General features: G+C 35.5%; 1 protein-coding gene across 5 annotated transcripts in view; it reads right to left on the bottom strand.

The window, feature by feature from the left end:
- Positions 1–25,878, bottom strand: part of GPHN (gephyrin) — a 569,154-nt gene that overhangs the window by 86,140 nt on the left and 457,136 nt on the right. For 3 of the 5 annotated variants that reach the window (XM_049899425.1, XM_049899422.1, XM_049899424.1), the window contains 5 exons: positions 15,856–15,948; positions 7,575–7,630; positions 2,780–2,899; positions 1,188–1,246; positions 7–160 (listed from right to left, as the gene is read on the bottom strand). In XM_049899425.1, coding sequence (XP_049755382.1) covers positions 7–160; positions 1,188–1,246; positions 2,780–2,899; positions 7,575–7,630; positions 15,856–15,948 — 482 coding nt within the window. Of the gene's footprint in view, positions 1–6; positions 161–1,187; positions 1,247–2,764; positions 2,900–7,574; positions 7,631–15,855; positions 15,949–25,878 lie in introns of all 5 variants that reach the window. The other 2 variants (XM_049899421.1, XM_049899423.1) reach the window with 1 other exon arrangement.

Raw genomic sequence — 25,878 nt, 5'->3', positions numbered from 1 at the left:
TTTTACCTCATTCCCTGTTGACATGACTGCAACCACTGGAAACTTATTAACTTCAACCTCTGTGACACCTACAGTTGCCAGAAGACCAATCTCTGAGGGGCCCATGTGGGTTCCTTTGGCTAACACGCATTCCCCTCTTTTAATGTCATGGCCGATGGGTCTGAAAGTCAAAGTAGAACCATAAGCAGTATGACTAGGAATAACATTTTCCCAAATGAGGGAGGGAAATTTTAGTGTCAGAAGAGAACACTCAAGGGGAGAAAAAGGTCAAGAGATGAGGCAGGAACAGGATAAAGAAATGAAGAGATTCTGAAAACTCTATGCTTTTTTGTGTTTAAAATTAAATTGCACAAATGAAGACAAAAATAGCGTTTGTATTTATTACTGCTAAATACAAATACGTTATTCAGCATTTAAAATTATTTTACAAATTGCTTTGTAGCACATTACAGCTAAAAACACCAATTGCAAACTTTCTTTGATATAAGGCAAGAATTTGTATTAAAATGTCTAGTGGTATTAATGATAAAAAGTCCATAGTTGCTTAGCTCTGTGGCGCAAAGAATAATGCTAATGAGGTTACAGTTTTAGAGGTAATTTCCATTTGGACCACGTAGGTTGGTCTTGTTCTATGGGCAGAGAGGTATATTCATCTTAGTCTGTTGCCACAGGGATGGCAGAAGTGTAACTTTGTTACAAGGTGATATTAAACAAATTAGTACATTTTCCATTGTAAGAACAATAATATAAAGTAAATGCACTACTAATGGTAGGATAGTAGATTCATTTTTGTATATAAGAGCAGCAGATTATTTCGTTATTATTGGTAATCAGTAGAGGATGGGCTACCAGCTAATTGTATAAACAGCCAATTCTGGGATTATGGGTATTAATACCAACTTCTGGATTATCTAGGGGTAGAGCTAACTGGATTATGCACAATCATGAATTTGCCTTCTTTACATGTTGCTTTTGCCTATTCCATTCACCTTAAGCATCTTCATTAAAAAGCGGGCAGGACAGACATAGGATGCAGAATTCAGAAAATTCATTTTGCTACTTGTTAAAAGCCCCGAAAGCTAACAGCTAATCAATACAGTTGTAGATTTAAAATAGTCATGCTCTCCTGAGTTCATGATTACGCAGAAACAAAAACTGGCTATACATTCTATATGTTATGAACTTACCTGATATCTTGGCCTGGTCGAGCCTGAACCAGAATTCGCACTTCAAGTTCCTCAGTGCCCTGTAATAAGAGTACATCACACAATTTCAAACAGAAATTATGATCAGTAGAATTTATCTACTCATATGCTTTTAGCATTAGATAGGCCCAGAATATACAAAAATATACAGAAACATGAAACCATTTGCTAAACCTTTGAAAATACTATGAATTTCTACTTCAGGTTCCTGAAAAATTAGAAGGTTTTGTGCCAAAAAATAAATATCTTCTTGTTCACATTTCTTTAATGCACCAATTCAAATATTGAACCTTGCTTTGTAAGCAGCATTCTGAAGGGGAAAAATGATATATATGTATGTGTGTGTGTGCACATACATATATGGCTACCCTAATGAATAAAGTGAATGGGCATGGAGATAACCTCTCTTCTATTCCCATGAATCATGGGTTTGACACTGTAACAAGGTTAGCAAATAGTTCTAGAAATTTCAGTGAAGGACTTATAGTTTGCCTGGTAGTAGATTTCTGTAAATTAATGGTGACCATCAATTTTACATTTATGGGCTGTGAATAATATTGTGACATTGGAACTGTGTCTTATCATCTGGCAGAGTCTGTGGATACATGTGTTCTGGAATTCAATGCTCTGATGGTTTCTGTAATGCCAATAAATCTGCTTGGACAATTTTAACAGCAGACAATGTGATCTGTATTCCAAGAGTTGAATTTTATATGCCCTACAAGTTGATTAAAAAGAAAATCCCCAGATCAAGAAAAATGGCTGTCTCTTAGGCACGGCTGAATTTCACTATATACCCAGCCCAAGAGAATATATACTTATTTTTAACATCAGGCTTTTAAATATAAGATAAATTTCTTCACAAAATAATTAAGAAAGCCTGTTATTAAAACCTCAGCTGAAACTATTCTACTTAGTAAGTGGCTGAGACTCTGGTTTCAATAATTGCTACTAGTTTTAGCGAGATGAAGATCTGCTTAGATCCTAAAAAATCCCAGGGTCCTTTATTTTTAGGCAACAGAAGGGGAGCTGACATAAATTTAGTATCTCAAGGCTGGCACAGATCTTCCCTGAATTACAGAAAATCAGAGCTGAAAGGGTCATTTGGTTCAAATGCTTGGCTTAGTGTAATGTTCAAGAACTGGTCCAAGTGTTCCTTGTTAAACTCTTCTCTATTAAATTCTGAATTCATTATAACTACTTCCATGTTTTTAGCAGAACAAATTTCTCAGCTAGAAGGTATGTCAACAGGTAATACCTCTGCTCTTCTATCTTGAGATATTTTCATTTCTTATTTGCATGTGGAATTTCTTGGGTCAAACATGGTTTAAATTCTGCTATAATAAAGGCAACGATCATCAAAACAAAACAAACAAACAAACATACAAAGCCCCTCCTATTACAAAACGTTTTTCAAGCCTAAGGCCATTCCTTATTTATTGAAGACCCATTCACTATAATGTAAGGTTCCAACATAACAAAAAAGCTGGGTTCATCTCATAAACACACAGAAAACGAGCCTAATAATATACTGCCATAGGAACAATGGCGCATAGGACCTGGTAATGACGTACATCATCTGATTCCCTGATAAGTTCAGTATCTTCCACTTGTACTACTGCATCAGCACCGCAGGGGATTGGAGCACCTGTTGTAACCCGCATGACTTGTCCTGGCATTACTGTCTGAGTTGGCTGAAACACAAATATGTAAGAGAGTTGATTTACTTTGCTGCTGCAAAGGAAAAGTCTGCAGGAGATGTAACATTTTCAGAAAACAAACCATAAAAGGACAGTCTTAGAATCTTACTCATTTTGGGTCAATGTAATAAAAGCTACCCCAAAACAGGTGCATTTACATCAAACAGGCTTTAACTTGATTAAAACTGCCTTTATACGTTCTTTAAAGTAATGACAATTAGATGGCTTTTTTTGGCTCCCTATTTTCCTTTTGAAGAGCTGCCACTTGCATTTGCCATTATTGTCTTTCACTCAAATAATGTGAGTTTTCTCAACATATGTAAAGTGATTTGAGAATCTGTAATGAAAAAAATGCTAGGAAATATGATTTTAAAAATGACAATTGTGAAAAACCAACACCCTGGTGATTTACTGAACTTCAAATGTTTGAGAAATGCAATGCTTTATTAACTAAACTTTTTGGTTAAATAAAGGCAAACCAGAAAAATTAATCAATTTTTATTATTGCTCTTGAAAATCTTTTAAAGCATATTAGCTCACCTCTCAACTAATAATAAAAGTCTAGCAAATATAATTGAATCATTTATAAATGATTCCTGTATTTGTAATGATTTAGATTAAACATTATGTCCGAGATTCTCATTGTCTGAATTTTCATGTGGATGGTGTAGGAGGCTGAGGTAAATATGTTCTGACCACAGGACTTGTCCTACAAACTTCTCCAAGCATGAGGAAAAGAATATTTCTATAAGATCCATCTCATAGGTTTGATCGGGTCTCAAAGAGTCACTTGTCCTGGGCTACAATTTAGGTCACAGTTGAGGAAAGGAATGTGTCAAACTCCCCCTAAAGAAAACCCTGAGACCAAATTAATTCCCCAACTAAAAAACAAAAAAAAAAAAGGTATTTTTCAGATGTCTGCTTCATAAATATTTAAAATCTTAGGGAGTGGCTAAAGAAAAATACCCTACCTCTGGAAGTAAAATCAAAGTAAATCTGAAATTTTATTATTAGAAAAGCTTTAAAAAGCCTCTCTCCATAGTATTATTGCTGCAAATAATACCACCAATAGCTAATATTTATTGAACTTTCAGTCTCTGCTAGGTACAGTTAAATACATTATATATATAAATACATTATATAAGCCCTATAAAGAAAGGGATTTGTTTTATTCTCTATTTGCCTCTCCAGATCATATCCCCTTTGTCTATTATGTCCTGTGCCCCAGAAGGCTGACCTCTATGGACTATTTCTACCAGGTTCCTGTCACTCCAGCTTCTGGCTAGATTTAGCCAATGGGAAAGGCCTATAGTGAGACTAAAGGGCAGGAGAAAAAACAGAGGTTTTATTGCCCTTGCTCTTTCCCTGTTGGGGTGCAGTTTGGCAATGGTGGTGTATTTCTGCTACTGAGAGAACAACTGTTGGGCAGCCCTTTTCCATACCTATGAATCTTCCCATGTTCAGGTACCATCCTCTCCCTTGGCCCTTTCAGACCTACAGGTGGTAATGGTGTCTCACTGTTGCTAGCACCTGGGTGCACATTCCTTTGTTGGTTTCCTTAATCCCCTTATAGCTATGCCTTGCATTAATTTCTTTTTTATCACCCCTTATTGCTATATCATCCTGAAGTCTAGAAAAGGTCTGGTACAAAGTAGGCACTAAACAAATATTTCCAGAATGGCTAAATGTGCATTATCTCATTTAATTATCACAACAACTACATGCAGTAGGAGGTTCTATTATTAGGACCATTTTATAAGTCTGGAACCTAAAGCTTAAAGGGATTAACTAAGGTGCCCAAGATTAACCATTATTAAGCGGTAGCACTGGAACTTAAACTCAGGTATGTCTAACTCCAAAGACAAAGACTCAAGTATTATGCCATATCCTCCTTAATACATCAGCCATTTATGCAAATAATTTTATAATGCCATTTCTTGCAAAAGATTGGTACTGGGTCAACCAACTCTCCATACATAATACTTTTTTGTTTATAACTACAGCTGTCCCTGTCCCCCCCGCCACCCCGTCACTGGAGAAGGAGATTCTTGAATCAGATCTGGCATTTAGCCACATACTTTACATCTCCTTATCCTGCTATTTGAACAAAAGACATTCCAGGCTTATTCAGAATTTGTTACATTGTAATGTAATTTTCCACCAAGATAATGAACAGGATTTAAAATGAAGAGTTTACAGCCATATGCATTTAAAATTTATTGTTTTACTTCCAATCCAAAATATCTCTTATTCTCTGAGGCTTCTCTTAATCCACTATATATGGCCATTTTGCAGTGCATTGATTTTTGATGAAATGCATTAAAGTTTTGATATGATATGTATATTTTTTAGTCCAGGTGCTAATGTCAAAACTATCTCCTGAGCCTGTAGAATGATGGTATTTAATATAGACCTAAAGAGCTCCTTCTTTTGCTGAAAGTGCCTTGTTGGCTAAGGTGAAAAGTGAATTGAAGGCAGTTGATTCTCAAGCTGTGATGTGTTAACCTAAAGCCCTTCCTCAATTTAGTTGGGTTCAATGTGCTATATTCTCTAAATTTACCTTTAAGTTTTACTATGGTTTGATCTGTAATTTTCTCTATTTCTTGGTTTAAACCATCTTTTAAGATGTTTTTGTGTGGCTATTAAATAAAAAACCTTGGCTCTTCTCCAAGGCCAGCAATTCTATACGGTGGGTGAAAGATTCTTACCAGCTTACACATATTAAACCCAATATTAAAGATATCATTGAATGTATGAACATATTTATATACTCACTCAGAGTAGACATATAAACTGCAACTGAATTGAATCAACTGAAAACCATACATTCTGGCAATACACCAAGTACTTCCTTTAGATTAAGATTAATAGTTATTCTTTGCTTTTTATCTTTATTGATATCCCTTATATGCTTTACATAGAGTGAAACAGTTCAAATCTTGACCGAGTTGGATTTTTTGAGCTTTGTCTGATGATAGAGCTTTAGGTAAAATTTTCTAAGGAAGTGTCCAGTGTTAACCAATGGTACCAAACTATGAGGGACTTAAAAAAAAACAAAAACCAAACCCAGTGCCGTCAAGTCGATTCCGAGGGACTTAAGGTCAAGTATTTTAGTACACCAATAAACCATTCTGTAAATCACTACCTGAATGTTTGCAGTTTCACCCCAATGCTCAAGGGTATGTACTTTCAATAAGTGAACAATTTGGCTCTGGCAAGATCTTGGAGATTGCTGTAAAGTCTGTGTGGTACATCAGTTATAAATAAAGGACACTCCAGGTAATTTGAAGAAAAGTACCCTTTTCTTCTTTAGTTTTGATCTTTTTTTCCCATCAAACTTTTATAGGAATTTATAAGAAGTTTGCAACTTTTAAGTTTCACAACTCTTCTTGTGCTCCTAGTTCTCTAGTAGAGTTGGAGGGCTTAACTAATAGTAAATAAGGTTTAAGAAGTCCTCAAGGCCCTCAAGAATCTGCTAGTTAGTGCTATGTATACTAATCTCTGGCTACCACAAACTATTTGCAGTTTCCTAAGTACTCCATGGAGCCCTCGTGGTGCAGTGGTTAAGAACTCGGTTGCTAACCAAAAGGCCAGCAGTTGGAATCCACTGGCTGCTCCTCTACAGTTCTACTCTGATCTATAGGGTCGCTATGAGTCAGAATCGACTTGATGGCAACGGATTTTTAAGTGCTCCATGCAATTTTTAAAAACACCTCTGGGTCTTGTCTTACATCCTGAGCTCTGTCTGGAATGTTTCTTTCCCATTTCTGCTTTTACAAAATTGTCTTAGGCCCAGCTCTAATCTCATCTCCCTAACCACTCCAGGCTGAAATACTCAACCTCTCTTTTGTGCTTCACAGCACTTGACTGATACCACTAGTTAAACATCTAATATACTGTATTATATTTAGTTGTTTATATTCTGCCTCCACTACATGTAAATTCCTTAAGAATACTAATCGTATCTTAATCTACTTTATATTCCCAGAACCTAGCACAGTCCCTGGTCAGTTGAAGATCAGACAAGCACTCCCTGAATAACTCTATTTTGTGGCTTCCATGGAGCACAGCTCTACTCTGACACACAGGGAGTTGCCACGAGTCAGAATTGACCTGACAACAGCTGTTTTTTTCCTTTTTTCATAGTAATGGCTGGATGAAAATTATTCCTTGTGATAAATGAATTCAAAATGGTTTTCTTGAAGTATGATATGGTTTTCAGACCACTATTACTGGTAAGACAATGCCTATCTAATATGTTTTAGAGAGGTTAAAAAATCTGTCCTTCTAAATTTCCCTGTTTGCAACATAAATTGGGGAAAAGTCTGAGAAGACCATCTAGAAATTGTAGTTCTATACATAACATCAACGTTTATGCAAAAAGAAAGACTCGCCTAATCCTGGTGCTAGTATATATATGCTTGTGGGACATGTCTGTGAGACAGATCAGCAACATCATGACATATCAATAGGAACAGATTCTTTAAATTAAGAAATGACAATTTCTTTGGTCCTTTCTCATGGGAGCCATCCTTTAATCTCTTTGATAATCTTCTGTCCAATTCCTTTCTAAATTTTCCGTTAACTGATAGGAGAAGTTTAGAAATAGATGGTGAAAGTCCATGAAGTCAAAATCTGATATTAAACCTAAAGGACCTATGAATCTCACCTGTTCACCAGCTTGGGATTCCCCAATGATGAAACGGTCTCCTGGGCCATCAGCAGCTGCGAGATGGAACAGAACCAAGAACAAACATCAGTATGGACCAGTGTCAAGGAACAAGGACTCAGTACTGGAATTCTAAAATTTGACTCGAATTATCTGATAAGGCTTCAGAAAAAAGGAATACTTTTCTGGTCTCTTATATTACACAATGGTTTTGTTACTACTAGTTTGATCTCTGGTAATTACTGACAATTCATAACTACCAACAGAAATGATCTTAATTGGCCTTTTTTTGGTGTTACTGTAGATGGTCTTCCTGTCACTCCATAATTTCCACATTTGTGCATTTCTAATAGGAAGTTTGTTTAGCCTAACCTTCTAAATAAATACCACCTTATCCAAGTGTATGTATATGAGATGTATATGCCACTTTTAGGGTTTTTTTTTTTAAATTAAACTTTTAAAAAATGAACAATTTAAAACATACATAGAAGTTATTGCTTCAACAATGATCACCATTTTACCAATTTTGTTTCATCTATGCTCCCACTATTTTTGCAGTATTTTAAAGCAAATCATGATTTTCTTACTACAGAAAATTAAAATATAAGTTATTTTTCAGAGTCCCATACTAATGATCTCAAATGTGAATAACCTCATTTTTAATTATTTTCTGGTAGGGAAATAATCATCAGTTTGCCACCTCCCATATACAACTGACACATTTTCTCCTTTTAATTCTGGCACAAAAGGAAATTATCATGGTTTCAGAAGTAAAACAAAGCTGAATCTGAATCCTGCTCCTGCCTATTATCAGCTTTATGATTTTGAGCAACTTACTAAATCTCTCTAAGCTTCAGTTCTTTTGATAAAAATGGGGATAATGAATATTTTAAAATAATATCTTTTAAAGCTGTTCATTCCTTTCATTCATTCATTCATTCAGTAAATTTCTACTAAGTGTCTTCTATACGTCGTGTCATACTACGTGCTGGGGACAGAATATAGAGTAATACCAGTCATGGCTTCCATCTAAAGCAGTGCCCGCCTGTTTGCAATGTTTTTCAAACTCTGGATCACAAATGGAGGTTGGTTGTAAAATCAACTTATAAACAATTAAAAATCAAGTTTATTGTGTTAAAACATATATATGTATACCTAAAAACTTTACCCATTTTTAAGTGCACAGTTCAGTGACAGTAATTACATTCACCATGTTGTGCAATCATCACCACCATCTATTTCCAAGTTTTTCATCACATCAAACAGAACTCCACACCCCTTATACAGTAACTCTCCCCCAGGCCCTGGTAACCACTGATAAATTTTTGCCTCTATGTATTTGCCTATGATAGGTATTTCATATAAGTGGGATCATATAACATTTGTCCTTTTGTGTTTGACTTATTTCACTTAAATAAGTAGAAATAGTTTTGTTTTTCTTTAATAAAAAAGAATACAAAAAATATGTTTCATCACATATGGTAAGGACAAATATTATTTCATGAAACTTGTTTTTGTTTATATATATGTGTGTTTATGTATATGTTTATATATATGTATGTAATGTATATATGTGATTTATATGCAAATTTTTTCCCCTACTGGATAATAAGTAATAAGGATCTATCTATCCTACTGGCTTGTGATGAGACAGATATTAACCAAATAATCACATTAATGAGTATGTAAATACAAATCAAGAAAGGAACATGGTTTTATGAGAGTATACATTTAAAAAAGCTAAAAGTCCTATCTGCCTCCCTTCCCCTCAAGAGTCACATATTGCCTCTTTTGTTTCCCCAGTGTACCCTAAAATAACTCTAATGATACCTCCTTAAAGTATTTGCAGTGATTTGCTTATTTGTCTCATGGAAATCTTTAGCATTGGCCATGTAAGTGTTCAACAAATGTTCAATATGTGAAGTGCTCAAAATATTCAATAGATGTATGAGTGTGGATCGTAGGACTCTTTATTATGCAGATGTGAATGAACAAATATTTTTTCCCTCTTATTTTACAACACAAAATGCCATATTTTAAATGCCTTCCATTTTCTGCAATCCGCGCATATTTTCTTTCAAAACTTGAGTCAACATTTTTAGAATGTTTAGAAAGACTGCTCTAATTCTGTATAACTTAGATAATATCATTATTTTGTCTAGCATAGTTTTTTTTTAGTGCCTAAGCTCAATAGTTGATGCTCAATAAATATTTGTTGAAAGAACAAAGAAATGAATTTGGCATTTCCATAACACTTAGGCAGGAAGTTTGCAGACTAACTTGTACTTACTGGTATTGTGTTGTGCAGGTTTTCTTAAATCACTTTATAAATGTGTACATTTTATCTCTTCAGCTAGATTATGAGCTCCTTAGAGGTTAGAACCACTTCTATCATCTCTTTTTGGAACCCTTTGCTCTTTACTCTCCATCTCCACCCTTTCTCCTGTTCGCCCACACATGCACATGTACACACACTCAAAATGTTTATATCAATGCTCAGTAAGAGACTCTAAATAATTGTCACTGAATAATAAGAGGCTGGAGATCATCTGGGGCAGTATAGGGGCAAACCTGGTTGAGAGTCTCAGGGAGGTCAACATCTGAAAGAGCCCTTAAGTGATTCTAAGAACCAAGAGCCTTTGTTATCAGAGAAGATGCTCTGGGAAAGAAAACGTACTTACTTGAACTATGCTCTCCACTTTACCCTGAACCTTTCCATCTGTTAACTGGTAGCCATTTGTCACTTCTCTCTAAACGTCTTAAAATACTTTATAGCTATATTTCTGGCCTTATAAGGAAGGTTCAGTTAACTAACAACATATATATACCGGTGTTCAAATTTTAAGGTCCATACAAATCATCCAGGGAATCTTGTTAAAATACAGATTCTGATTCAATAGGTCTGGAATAGGGCCTGAGATTTTATATTTCCAACAAGCTAATACTGCTGGTCTATGGACTACTCTTTTCAGGAGCAAAACACTATAAGATTGAACTGAATATAGACAAATTCAGACTAAAAGAAAACCTAAGGAATAAAAAACTAGTGAACTACCACAGGAGACCTGATTTTACATCTTTAACACCAAGGCTCACTATTTATTATAAAGACAGGGCAATAATTATCGATCTATCTAACTTGCAGGCATCTATCTTAAAATACCTATTAAAGAGACAGGTAAAAAAAAGGTTGCCATTTCAAGATGAATTCTCTAAGTTTAGGTGGGAAGGGGAGGGAATGAATGGAGGGATAGTGTCATATGAACCTAAATCTTGAAAAGAAACTAAATAAGCCACATTATGTCATTAGAAAAGATGGGGAGATTCTAAGGATTTCTGTCAAGGCTTAGAATCTCCCACCCCATCCTCCTAATTTTGACATATCTATTAATAAGCTTTCTTTTCTGCTTTGTAACTATAGAATTTAGTTTGAAGCAAGTGATAAAAGCAACATAACCCAAACTCTAACAGCGTTACAGCTGTAGAATTCATAATGCTTAATGTTAGACTCTGAAGCTGCTTCCAGTTCCTCCCTTTTTAATGCCCCACAACACTTTTGTCTTCCCCACCTCTTTATTTGAAGATTCCTGGCTATATCACTTGATATAAAATTGTTACAATTAGATAACTATTAATTGTGGCAGCGTTTTCTCATTTCTTATAAAAATGAACTTTTAATAGAAAATGACCATCCTCAACCATCTGCCATAGAAGTAGCCTTCATTTTCATCTTCTAGCCATATGTGACTTCTCTTTAAACCTCTCAAAACACTTTAAAGCTATTCATTTATTTTCGATAATAAAGAATCTCATCATTTCCATGTTAGGACTGAATAAACTGAGGCCTGTTGACATAGCATGACTTTCAGAAGGCCCTAGGAAATATCCTTGATAGAAGAATAAGGCAGAGGGATTAAAAATTTGTCCAATTATGGAACTATACTGCCAAGATGGGTGATAGGCACAGGGTCATAGTATTTATGTATACACTAAGATTTTATTATAGGAAGGGGTAGGGTGGGTTAGGGGCAAGCAAAGGGGACAAGGCTGGAATGCAAATTAATACTTGCTACAATTATGCTGAGGGGCTAAATCGGGTGAGTCCTTTGGGGTTAAATCTGCTGTCATTTCATATGGAAAGCAAGAAGCTGGGAGTAGGACGGAGTTAAAAAAAACAAAAAAAACCCAAACCCACTGTCGAGTCAGTTCAGACTCATAGTGACCCTATAGGACAGAGTTGAACAGCCTCATAGAATTTCCAAGGAGTGGCTGGTAGATTCAAACTGCAGACCTTCCAGTTAGCAACCGAGCTCTTAATCACTGTGCCACCAGAGCTCCGGATAGATGAGTGAGAAGGCATTTTATAGTCTCTACCATCATCTTCCAGGGAAAAATGCCCATGTATTTTTAGTATTGGGAAAGAAAGTACAACTTTTCCTTAAATAGAGTACTTTAAGGCTTTTGAAATTAACTAAAATGAATTATTCCAAATTTTCTAACTGTTCACATGAATACTACTCCGTATCATAAGGCTCTGACAAACGAGTTGGAGAACCAGCTGTGGCCAAAGAGGATTTAAATGGACAAACAAGAACCCCTGGAACATTACTTTTGCAAAAGAAAAAAAAAACTAGCTCTAAATCAAAAAACCTGTAGACTGTCTACACTGAATTTGAGTATTCAGTTTGACCTCCTGGGAGGAAGTACGACAAAACGTTAATAATGGCCAGGCAGTGAGATAACGGGCAATTTAAAAATGTGCCTTTTGATTTTCTGCATTTTCCATAAGCATATATTTCAATCAGGATGTAAAAAAAATTAAATTCACTTCACACAAATGGCAAGGATTTCTCTTAATATATCCTTGAAGAAATGTATATTATGCATGCTTCTCAAATTAGTTCTTGGTTTGTTCAAAATATTCCCTTTTTCTTAATGATTCCAAAATGAGTTCTGAAAGGATAAGCCTTTCCAATTGAACTTTTGCAGGAAAGCTGAACTTGGGATTCTGCCTGCGATATTTTGCCTTTATTAACATCTAAGAGACCATAAGGCAGTGGAGGCCACATCTCTACAGGGGGTTGTGAAGGCATAAAGAAGATGATTAGCTTATTTAGTGTGAAGAGAGAAATCTTTGAAAACATAAATAAAAATAATGTATTAATTTTAATTGATAATAGGCAACTTTCATTTTCTTTGTTTTTATTTCTCAAATTCACTCCTTCCTGAATGTAGTTTTACAGTTTTTAGGTCTTCCTGTTATAACAATACTTGATTCCTGCTTTCTTTCTTTGAAGCACATATTCTTTATTATTCTATTTTTTAAAAACTGTTCCTACGTATATCTTGTTTCCTTAGTTACTTTATTACTGTCTTCAGTTTTCAACCCACATACCTTAAAGCAAGTGGTCCTCCAACTGGTGTGGAGTTTTATCCCACATGTTTCTGAAGGATACTGGCTAATGCTTAGTGATCCAGAGCAAGTTAGCAATCTCTTTACACCTAGAGGGTTAGCAATGCTCACAGGTGCCACTGGTTATTACTGGAAGGCCTAAGGCAAAGGCAGAGGAGAAGAAAAAAAGGGAGAATAAAGGGAATGGGGAGAAAGGGATGGAAGTCAAGGAAGAGAGGGGTGGAGAGAAGGAGGTACACGTGGTAGAGAGCCACAACAATTGCCTTAAGGATACCCTTTACCAAAACACTGCTTGGGGGCGATATTACAACACAGAAGAGACTAATGAATGCATTTATCTGCAAAGAAATTAAAGTCATCTTAATTACTGATAACGGTAGAAAGGCCTTTTAGGATTCATAGAATTTGTTTTCCTGAATTATAGACAAGGGTGAAAAGATGTAACTGAAAAATTCAGCACGGTTATAAGACTAACTGCCACTTTTAGCCCATACCTCTTTGTCCACTGATGAGTTTTGCTGTCTCAATTATGATGTCAATATATAGAGACACACCAGCCATTCCTGTTTTGAGACTTAACTATATCCACCATACTTATCTATTGTATATATTAGAGAACTAAAAGCACTTTACAAGAAAGAAAGAGTGTGAATCAGCTGCATGGTAGATAATCTCTTAAACTTTTTATACTGTGAGGTGTCATTTTAGAAATTTTTGTTTGAAATAAAACACCATCACTCCAAAACAAAAGAATAATATGGTGAATGGTAATTTTACATACAAAATTTCTTTAATAGATTCTACAGTAGCAGAAAGGTTCTATTATGGTTCATGTGGGCTAACTGTCTTTTTTGGCAACAAGAAAAGCTCTGAGTAATAGTTTCTTTTTATTGAACTGCTGCTACCTCATGCAAAATCACAGAACAACATTTCTGTTTGAGAATGATTCTCCTTTAAATAATTTATTTTCCCACCCTCTCCTGGTTTGTATTACCAAGAATGTAAAAAGTAGACTTTCTTGTCACTTTGGTATTTCATCTACTGTAGTTGTTTGTTATACTCTGAAAGTAAGAATTCTTTGTCATTTTATATCAATCCCATGTGACTACATATTATAAGATCAATATAGAATTTACTTTTTTAGTTAAAAGTAAATAACAAGACACAAATAAGACTAATAAAAGCCAATGAGGCTATCAGAAGAATAAAATAATTTTCTTTCTGGGCAATATTCAGTATAGTAAATACTTCAGAAGGAATAAATTTGGGGAAAAAAAATCATGGGAGACATTCGAGATTTGTTATTTATGCTTTGGCTTTCCCAATTTCAGAAGTACTCTCATCTAGTGAGATCATGTTATTAGCTGAATGAGGTTCATCCAAGATAGTCTTCCTGAGAAAAAACACACTAGTGGGAATGAAAAGGTAACTCTCTACCATTGAATTTACATAGAATATGAGAATAATAATTCAGATAAATATTATCCTTTTTCAGAGATGGTCTAAGTAAATGTGTTAAAAATAATAATAGTAATAATATTATCAAACATTTAAAAAAAAACAATTATTAGTGCTATTTTGTGGTGTGTGTATGTGTGCGTGGAAACCCTGGCAGCGTAGTGGTTAAGTACTACGGCTGCTAACCAGAAGGTCTGCAGTTCAAATCCATCAGGTGCTTTTGGAAACCCTGTGGGGCAGTTCTACTCTGTCCTATAGGGTCACTATGAGTCAGAATCGACTCGACGGCACTGGGTTTGGTTTTCTTGGTTTTTGTAATGTGCATGTGTGTGTGTGCCAGGTACTTCTCTAAGGTTTTCTAGGGCCTCATTTAATCCTCACAACAACCTGTTAAGTAAGTACTGTTATAATTTTCACCATTTTACAGACAAGGAAATTTAGGCTTAAAGATTATAGATTGAACTGGTACTGGCACTGACTTTGCTCAAAGCCCCTAACTTTAACCATCTGTAAACTGCCTGCAACATAAAAAGATACTGCTAAGAGATGGTGATAGAACACAGAAGAGATTAAGGAATGTATTTAATTACAAAAAAGAAGAAATTATTTTAATAGCTAAATGTAGTTTAAAAAACAAACATAAAACAACCAGTAAAAGACTCCATTACTGACCATCAAAGAGGAATTGACACACTTTAACAGCTTTGATAAACTGGGAAATATTCTTAGACACTTCTTCAACTCTATCAGTCATGAATTAATAACCAATATCAGTGTCTAAGCAACTCAGTTGCATTTTCATTTTGGGTTCTGAGATTGAACTTTAGGCAGGCAAATGCTACTTGGTATTTATTTGCTTGTAAGCTTTATATAATCTCAGGCAACGCTGAGGCCTGAGTTGCCAGTACCACCCAGGGCTCCAGAGCTTTGAAAGATGGGATCTTCCAGGCAATTAGAGATTTTCCCTCATGCTTTCTTTCATGAAGCCCTTTACTGATGTTTGAGTTTAAAGCAGGAGAATAGATTATCCTACTTTATCCATGTCTTGGGAATCTGCTCTTATCTTCTTGGACTACATAAATATTTTCAACTCAAAAACATTCGGAAAACTGTCTGCTGCCTGGCATGTGTAGGGGCAGAGGGAATAATTTATAGTACAGTGCCTTTATTCAATTCCTACACATTTATTTGTAAACAAGAATTTTCATGTAATCTGGTACTTTCACTAAAAAGCTTTAATGAAGGTTGTGTCAGAAAACAGAAGATAGATTAATGTGGTTATCTGTGAAGGAAGTTGTTCTGACAACCACTGGGGAAACAGATGCAACAGTTGTTGAGTACCTGAGCTGAGCCAAAAGTCTGAAAAAAACAATATGAGTTTGATGATACTCAAGAAAATAAAACATTTACCTCGGACGGCATAGCCATCTTTTACTGATGCTGGGAAGGGGGGTAGGTTGTCTTTTGCATACACATCTTGAGCAAGGACTCGGCCCATTCCATCTGAAAGAAGAGAAAAGGAAAATGTGAATGTTGAGAGCAATGGGGTAAGCAGGCAGATGTAAACAAGATGGGCCTGTGTGCTTATCTGACAGCTTATAACTGGGCTCAGTTAGCCCTCCTGATTTCTATCCCAAGTAATAGGATACAGAAGAAAGGGATGCAGCCTGGTGCCTGAAATAAAAAAAAATTAGATTCAGTCAATTCTTAATACTGCTTTGCAGAGGTTATCTGAATATGGCTACTACATACTCATCAAAGATATAGTCATGTATTTTAAAATATCGATTATAAATTGTTGATGTGTCATGCTTTAACAACCCAAATATGATTTTCTTTAAAAGGAAAGCCAATTCCTTTCATACCCCTTGACTGAGTAATTTCACTTCTGGAAGTCTACCCTAAGAAAATGGATAGATATTTATATGTATGCTTATTTCAAAGTTGCTTATATGAGTGAAAAAGAGACAAAAAACCCAAAAGATCAATAACATAGGAATTTAAGTAATGTCCTATCTTATGATAAAATATTATTCTGGCTAAAGTAATATTTATGAAGAATATTCATTGACAGGAAAATTCTTATGAAATGTTTAAAAATGTGCTAAATTGCACATGTAGTATATAATCTTAACTGTCATTAAGACAATGTGTATACATCTATACAAAAAGACAAGAAGATACATGAAAATATAAAGCATTTGCCACATTGTACAACCATCAGCACTGTTTCCAAAGGTTTTCCATCAACTCATACAGAAACTCAGTGCTCCTTAAGCAATAATTCCCCATTTCCCTCTCCCACCAACCCCTGGTAACCACTAATAAACTTTGGTCTTTATGCATTTGCCTAGTCTAGATATTTCATATAAGTGGGATCATACAATTTTTATCCTTCTGTATCTGTCTTATTTTACTTAGCATAATGTTTAAAAGGTTCATATATGTTGCAGCATGTATTTGAACTTCACTTTCATTATGGCTAAATAATATTCCATTGTATTTGATATACGACAACTTGTTTGCCCATTTATCTGCTAAAAGACACTTGGGTTGTTTCCACCTTTTGGCTACTGTGAATAATGCTGCAATGAATACTCGTGTACAAGTATTTGTTTGTCTGCTTTCAAGCCTTTTGGGTATACACCTTGGAGTGAAATAGCTGGGTCACAGGGTAACTCTAGTACAACTTCCTGAGGAACTGCAAAACTTTCTCACAATGGCTGCACCATTCTATATTCCCACCAGCAAAGCACAAGTGTTCCAATTTCTCCAAATACTTGCCAATACTGGTTATTTTCCATTTTTCTGATAATAGCCATCCTAGTGAGTGTACAGAGGTATCTGATTTGCATTTTCTCAATGACCAATGGCATTGAGCATCTCTTTATGTGCTTATTGCCCATTTGTATATGTTCTCTGGAGAAATGTCTATTCAAATCTTTTGCCCATTTTTAAATTGTGTTGCTTTTCTGTTGTTGAGTTGTAGGAGTTTTTCATATATTCTGGAAATTAAATCCCTACCAAATACATGATTTATCAATATTTTCTCCCATTCTGTAGCTTGTCCTTTCACTGTCTTGATAAAGTCCTTTGATGCACAAAAGTTTTTAATTTTGATGAAGTCCTAGTTATCTATTTTCTTTTCCTTTGTTGCTTGTATTTTTGGTGTGTCATGTCTCAAGATCCATTGTCAAAAGCGAAGCCCTGAAGCTTTACTCCTAGGTTTTCGTCTAAGAGTTTTATGGTTTTAGTTTTTATATTTAGGCCATTGAGCCATTTGAGCTAATTTTCATATGTGGTATGAGGTTTGGGTCCAACTTCATCCTTTTTTGCATGTGGAGATCCAGCTGTCCCTCTACCATTTGTTGAAGGGACTAATCTTTCCCCCATTGATTGAACGTGGCAGGGTTTCTTTCTGAGTTCATAAAAATGTTCTAAAACTGACTGTGCTGATAGTTGCACTTATCTGTGAATATGCTAACAACCCTTGGATTGGGCGAATTGCATGGTATGTGAATTGTATCTGAATAAAGCTGTTATTTTTTTATTTTTCTTAGTGCAATAATTTATTGAGAGCTATATACTTGGTGATTTCTTAAAATATGTATATATTTTATTGCTGTATAGTATTCCATTGTACAAAAATACTATGATGTGTTTATCCATTCTGCTGTTCAGCATTTGAGTGGTTTCCAGTTTTTTTTTATTATTAATAAACCTACTATGAATGTTTTTGTACATGTCCTTTGGTGGATGTTTCTACTCATTTTTGTTGAATATATACTTTGGAATCCTGATGGTACAGTGGTTAATGCTTGGCTGCTAACCAATAGGCCTTTGGTTTGAAAACCCACCAGCTGCTCAGTGGGAGAAAGATGTGGCAGTCTGCTTGCATGAAGATATACAGCCTGGAAACCCTGTGGGGCAGCTCTGTTCTGTCCTTTAGGGTTGCTATGAGTTGGAATCAACTTGACAGCAATGGGGTCTGGTTTTTAGTTGACTTTTGAAATGGAATTACTGGATCTTAAAAATAGGCATATACTTAGTATATACTGCTAACTTTTCCTCCAAAGCGACTGTACCAATTTACACTCCCAAAAGCAAAGAATTAGGGTTCCAGTTGGTTTATATTGTCACCAAACTGGATTTTTTGTCTTTTAAATTATAGCCAATCTAGCAGGTGTATAGTGAGTAGTGTCTCATACTGGTTTTCATTTTATTTTCTCCATAATTAATAATGTTGAGCATCTCTTCATATGCTTATTATCATTTATATACGTGCTTTTAAGAAGTGCCTGTGGAAACCTTTTGCCCATCTCTCTCCCATTTTTTTTTTTATTGTGGTTAAAATATATAACCAATATTTGCCATTTTAACCATTTCTTTAAATTGTACTTTTTGATGAAGGTTTACAGGACAAATAGCTTCTCATCAAACAGTGAGTACACATATTGTTCTATGACATCGGTTAACAACCCTACAACATGTCAACACTCTCCCTTCTTGACCCTGGGTTCCCTATTACCAGTTTTCCTGTCCCCTCCTGCCTTCTAGTCCTTGCCCCTGGGCTGGTGTGCCCCTTCAGTTTCATTTTATTTTATGGGCCTGTCTAATCTTTGGCTAAAGGGTAAACCTCAGGAGTGACACCATTATTGAGCTAAAAGGGTGTCCAGGGGCATACTCTTGGGGTTTCTCCAATCTCTGTCAGGCCAGTAAGTCTGGTCTTTTTTTTGTGAGTTAGAATTTTATTCTACATCTTCTCCTGCTCTGTCCAGGACCCTCTATTGTGATCCCTGTCAGACCAGCCAGTGTGTTATTTTTTCTAAGGCAAGGACAAGAAATATTTTTTAAAAAGAATAATATTTCTCTCATTTCAACATATAACTATATTCAGACATATATTTAGAAGAATCAAGAAAATAATATCTGTAGCACACATATACCATCTTGTCTTTATAGACCTTTTTAAGCATCATGGAAAGAAAATAAAACATTTCGTTTGGAAAAAAAGAACTGCTCCATACTTAGTTAAGGTTTTTAATATAAATTTAACAACATATATAACTAGTTAAGGTTATTAATATAAACTTAAAAACATATATAAATGGCTAGTTTTTCATTTGGAACTCACGCTGTCACAAATACAAGGGTTGCTATCTTTAAGGTGATTTAGATCCCTACCAGATTAGCTCTGCCACTGAGGTTGGTATCAAGATAACTTAATAGCAGAGGTTAAGTCTCTTCAAAGAGAAAAACAAGTTTTGGTCAAAAGCCAAAGCTGAGGGAGAAGATATATTGGAGACAAATACTCAATTGCTTAGAAAATGGTTAAGGGCTCCCAGATGGCAGCAGATACAAAAGAACTGAAGGAATAAATGTCAGTGTACCTCTCTGCTACACAAGTCACTATATCCACATCTCTTAGAAGGGTTTCAGACTAAACAATGGATGTCTGACCAAATGACCCACTTGGGAACTTAAAAGGTATATTAGTAGTGTTGCAAATTACTTCTCCAAATGGAACATTCTCTCTTTTGCATGTATAGATAGATATAGAGACATACAGATATACTTACATAGATGCTAAACAATTCCTTCCCTTTGTCCATACGTGAAGTGTAAGTTTTAGTGTTGAATAAACTTTGGGTATATAATTTTAAAAAAGGAGTCTCAGTCTCCAAACATAAACAGGAACCAGGCAGAAATGATTTCTCACCTGAATATTATGAACATTTTAAGCTTAGCATTCTGTAGAAAAAAACATTGAGCTCCCAAAGCTGTGGGAACCAGAGGACTTACTGGGAGATGTAATTTGAGGAAAACATGAGCAAAATTCCTGTTTCCCAGTTGTCCCATTCCAATGAGGGCCCCATTTACAATAAGAAAAAGACAGTTTCCCCAGTATATAATTAATATGACTAATATGCTTGCTTAGGAACATTTGGTGGTAGGAGTTTGTGGCTCTTGACAGACTGCAGTGAGCATTGCATTTTGCCGAAAGTTACGCTGTGTGCCAAGGAGCTATGGTCCTGCTTTTAGAGTATGAGAAAATAATGTCCATTCTGTTTTACTTCCTCCCACACACTATATTCCAAAAGCTCTGTAAAATAAAGAATATATTCAATTTTGATGAAGATCATAAAACAAACATGCATGTTTCTGGGCTGTGTAGAGGGTGAGAAATCTTACAGGCAGGACTATGCATCACTGGGGATCCTGGACCATATATACAATTAAGTGATCTTCAAGAGGGGGATAAGAAGGAAGGAGTGGAAAGGACTGGCTGATGATTTACGTTGTTTTGTATGCTATGCTTACTTGTGCTGCAAGAAGACCAGAGGCAGAAGTGGTGGGCCAAAAGGGTTTTTATGTTGTCAGCAGGACACTGGTGTAAGATCCAGGTTCCCACATAATAACAGTCATTAATGAATTCCCTAATAGCCAAAGTATGCTTTTTTACAATGGGATGACTGGCCTAAAAAATATCTTCAGAAAGAGTCTTTATAGATTCAAATGGCTGACAATAGTCATACATCTGTGGGAAATCAAGACAGAGAGCAATTTTTAAAGTTAAGTATGACTTGTGAGTATTGAACTCAAATGTGTTCTCTAAAGGCTAAAAGGGAAATATTTAACTTGATGGGTCAGGCATTTATCCTTACCCAGATAATAATCTCTTCCCGCTGCCTAATTTGTTAGGAGAAATGAGTGGGTTTTGGACGTAAAAGGGAAAAGCATCTTGTAATTTCTCAAAATTACTCATCAAAATGATTTCACAGTTGTAAAGCTCCCTACACAGTTCTAAGAAGGCTTTGGAGGAAGTCAAGGGGAATGCTCCAAGTTCAGAAAATTGATTCCTTGTCTCTTTCACTTTGCCTAACTAAGATACTATCAGTTGCATGAATTAGGAGTGCAAGAAGAGTGTGGTAGGTAACAGAAGGCTGAAAGGGAAAGATATTATTTAAGACTTTCTAATATAAAACATGGATAGCAGTCATTTTGCTACTGATTATAAGTTCCTCAAAAGTTTATTTATGTTCACGGTGACAGCACTGACACAGGCACATTTAAAAGCTACCATCGCACCTAGTCTGTATGAAAGGCTTTTTTTACCTAACACACCTATCCATGTGCTCACCAAGATAGTTGAGAGGGCAGTCTTGAGACATACACTTACTTTGGCCAAATGACAGTTGGTACGAACAATATTAGGTAATGCCAAGGATTGAGAGGACTGCTAAGAAAAGTGAAGTATACTTAGATTTCAGTGGCTACATCATTTTAAAAAACTTTTAAAGTATAATATAGAAAACTTTATGATTATTTTTATAGACACTAAAATAAACATTTAACATGGTGGGTACCCTCAGGCCATTCTCAGTATAATGTGTTCCCCATATCTTCAGCATAAGTTTGAATGACTAACTAGACCAAATTTTGGCATATTATGGATCTCACTTATGTTTTGTAGGCTTCAAATCAGAAGGAGTAAATAATTCAGGGTGTAAGATCTCCTTTGGTAAAAGCCAGTACAATTAACCTTTAGTTACTCCAGAAATCATATTTATAGAATAGTACAATAAAATCTTTATGCTTACAGAACACAGCTTGTTTGAAATGTTACTGTGTTGCTCATCTAAGAATGCTCATTATGTGCCAGTGTGATGAGTAAGGGAAAGCACTGCAGATCTTATGTCATAAAACAGAAAAGCTTTGCTCAAGGTTACAGAATTTGGAATAAATACAAATATTCTTATTACCAGAAATGACTAAGTCATGATTTAGCAATATACAAAGATGCAAGAGAAGGGGTAATGAATTAGTTCTTAGGTTGGATAGTGGGGTGCCTTAACTTACATCTGTTACATATATTCATTTCTAGGTATAAAATACTAAAGTTTAAAAAATAACTGTGACTGTAACAAGCATTTAACTTAATTGTGATGCAATTAATTACTTCTGTGTGTGGCCTTTCTAGCCATGGTCTTTTAACTCCCACCCAGGTGACAGTGTGATAGGGTAATTGTGGCCTATCAAGGGGATTGGTCAGTTTTGCCTTAAAAGAGACCGAATTCTGGAGCAGAGGAGAAGTCTACCACCACCAAGGAGGGAGAGACCCACGGGAGAGACCCAGCAGCAGGAGACCGCGTGGTGGGCCTTCTGGCCCATGGAGAGAGAAAGCTGAGAGCCAGGGAGAGGCATGTTTGTGAGCACAGATGGGGAGAGGCTGTCCTGAAGAAAGAACTGTATCCTGAGCGTTCCTGAGCCTGAATTGTAACTGTTACTTCCCTTATAATAAACCCTACAAACGTGAGTGGGTCTCTGAGTTGTGTGGCCATTGCAATGAATTATTGAACCCAGAAGAGGATGCAGTGGGAGGGACAGTAGATGTCAAAATTAGTAAAGATGGCAGCGAGAGGAGGCTTGACTGGCCTCCACCTCATGGGAGTCAGCCTTGTACTATCGATCTTGGTTCTCCTCCCCCCTTGTGGGGTTGGAGGTCAGACACCTCCCCCATGCTGTTTTTACATTAATTAAAGTGCAAAATATATTTTGGGGTGGAAATATTAGTTTTAAAAAATACTTAAAATGTTCTGAGGTCACTGAAAATGTTTCAGTTACAAACAAGTGCTTCCTCCTTTCTGTACTTGATGGAAACCTTTTCACATCCAGGTCAGATGAGTAGGCTGTCAGTGACAAATGCATAGCACTTATACCCAGTGAACTTGTTTGTTAGGATTTGGTACGAACAAACAAAATGTTCTTTCTATAATTTGAACAATTTATACTCTTCTTTAGAGGTAGTTTCTCAATCATTGTTGTATAAATTGTCACATGCTCTGTAAGAAAAAAATTATTTCCTTAGTATAACTTCCATAAATTTTGAGCTATATATCCTACTATGTTAAAAATAATTCCTAACTTTTTCAACATTGATTGTTCTTATATTAGGATAGTAATGTGGCTATTAAGAAAAAAATAGAAAATAAGATTAATATGTCATAAATATTTTATAAAAAGAAAAAAAATGTATGATGAAACAAAGCTCCTTGATGGTATCCAAGAAAAATTACATACAAAATATAACAACTATGCTATTGACTTTGAATAAATACTCTGGAGTATGCCCATATTGCTAAAATCCAAGTAGAGAAATTAGTAAGAGATTTCAGTCACAGGACTGCAACAGAATTACAGAATCAGTCAGTGTTATTTTCCAATGAGAAGATATTAATAGTTGATTTTTTTTTTTTAAGCAAGTTAATGAGGTAAATTGAGACTCTGCAGAAAAGGAGTTAACAGAAACAGAAAACAAATTTTTAGCCATATTCAAGAAATCCTGTTTTCGAAGAAATTGAGGTAAAGTTTTAAAATTACAAATCTATCCCAGTCTTCTGCACATTCAGACACATTACAAAGAGGGACATTGATTACAATTATAATTCTTGTGTCTCTGATTTTCTTCTTACGTTTTTGTTTCACAATTAAATGAAAGGAAGATTAGGGTTTCCCTGACACATAACCCCTGCTGCTTGGGGTGAGCTAACAGCCTGCCAAGAGGTGCAAAGTCTACTTGAGAAAATAGTCCAGAAGGTTAACTACCATAGCACTGGATGCTCTACTGGGAAAGCTAATCCATTCAAATTTAAAAAGCTATTACCAAGTTCTCATTCCTGCTATTCCTCTTGTGGAAACCCCGGTGGCTAGTGATTAAGAGCTACCAAAAGGTTAGCAGTTCAGATACATCAGCTGTTCTTTGGAAACTCTATGGGGCAGTTCTACTCTGTCCTGCAGGGTCGCTATGAGTCAGAATTGACTTGACAGCAACGGGTTCGGTTTTGGTTTTCAAGTCTCTTCCAGATACTGGCAAATCGTTTACTGCCACTTGTCTCTGTATCTGCACTATCTTTTCTCCTGTGGCTTGGAAATCTCGGGATATTTACATGTATCTTCATGATTCTACCAATACAATGCTAGAAATTATCACAGGAATTAGATATTCCTATTTTCTTTCCATTTTAAATGAAACATTTTTTTTACATTGCTTTCATTCTGAAACCTAACTTGATGTTATTACTAGACTATATAGCGTTTCAAAATAGGTACAAATAAAAAATTTACTCAATAAGCTATACCAAATACCCTATAGGACTGAGTAGAACTGCTCCATAGGTTTCCAAAGAGCAGCTGGTGGATCTGAACTGCTGACCTTTTGGTCAGCAGTCAAGCTCTTAACCACTGTGCCACCAAGGCTCCATATCAAATAAGGCATGCATATTTAAAATGTAAAAAATAATAAAGTACCCCAAAAGAATGAAAAACTAAGAACCAATAAAGACTGTACCTTGTTTTAACAGCAGGTGTATTTAATAAAAGTTGTGTAAATTGACAAAGTAATCTTACTGAAAAATTAATTCTCCTTACCTTTTTGATTAAATATGGATTTTCTATCAAAATTGCTTACAGCATTTATAACATTTTTTAAAAGGAAGATACATACGGAAACATATAATGCTATGCATGAGAGTGTGAAATAGGAAGATTAGTCTACCAGGTTACCACATAGGGATAATTAGGCCAAGGTCTGATTCCTATGTGAATGAGTAAATTTACTCAATCTTTAATTACAAAAATAACTCATACAAGGGCTGTAGTGAGTACCATGGTAAAAGCATGTATCTGGTATCCACCATCCTGGAGGAAAAATGCACCTGAAAGCACATATACAGACAGCAGACTGGTAATATAATCTTCAGGTAATTGTGCTGTTCTTCATACCCACAGGTTGTGATGATACATACACACGCATATCACAAGTATATATAGAGAGGGATTTAATGAGATGCAAATTCTTTTTCTTTTTATATTTGAAGAATGCAGGGAGAAGTATAAAGGTAATGATGTAATAAGTTGCAGAAGTGGAAGAATATACATGATGAAATGTGTGTATTTTACTGGTGCAATGAAGTTCATGGAATAAAGAGTCTAAAGAGATGAGGATACCCAGAGGGAACTGTGAATGAGTTCAAGGGGCCACATTTATGGAGAGATCTACAGCAAATGACAGCACAGACCAAAACTCCAAGAGATATCTGTAAGTAGATAAGGTCATCCCAGGTGAAGACCTTATTAGTCTGGAGGTAGTAATTTGGATAGGAAAAAAAAAAAGAGAAAATTATATATATATATATATATTTAAATAACTATCTCAATTCTCTGCTTCTGTTTCCTATAGATTAACCAGAGACAAGCACAAAAACAATGAATACTGCTATTTAATTATATTTTCTAAGTAGATAGGGAACGCATGCCTGAATGACCTGGGTGGGTAAAATACAAATTAAATTACATTAAAATGCATACGTTATCCAGAGATTGTTATGTGGGCCAACAAAACAGAACCAAATTATTCTAGTTTTTAGTCTCTGT

This window comes from Elephas maximus, chromosome 10 (genome assembly GCF_024166365.1).
Source record: "Elephas maximus indicus isolate mEleMax1 chromosome 10, mEleMax1 primary haplotype, whole genome shotgun sequence".
Classification (NCBI taxonomy): domain Eukaryota; kingdom Metazoa; phylum Chordata; class Mammalia; order Proboscidea; family Elephantidae; genus Elephas; species Elephas maximus.
This window is presented reverse-complemented; position numbering and strand designations above follow the sequence as displayed.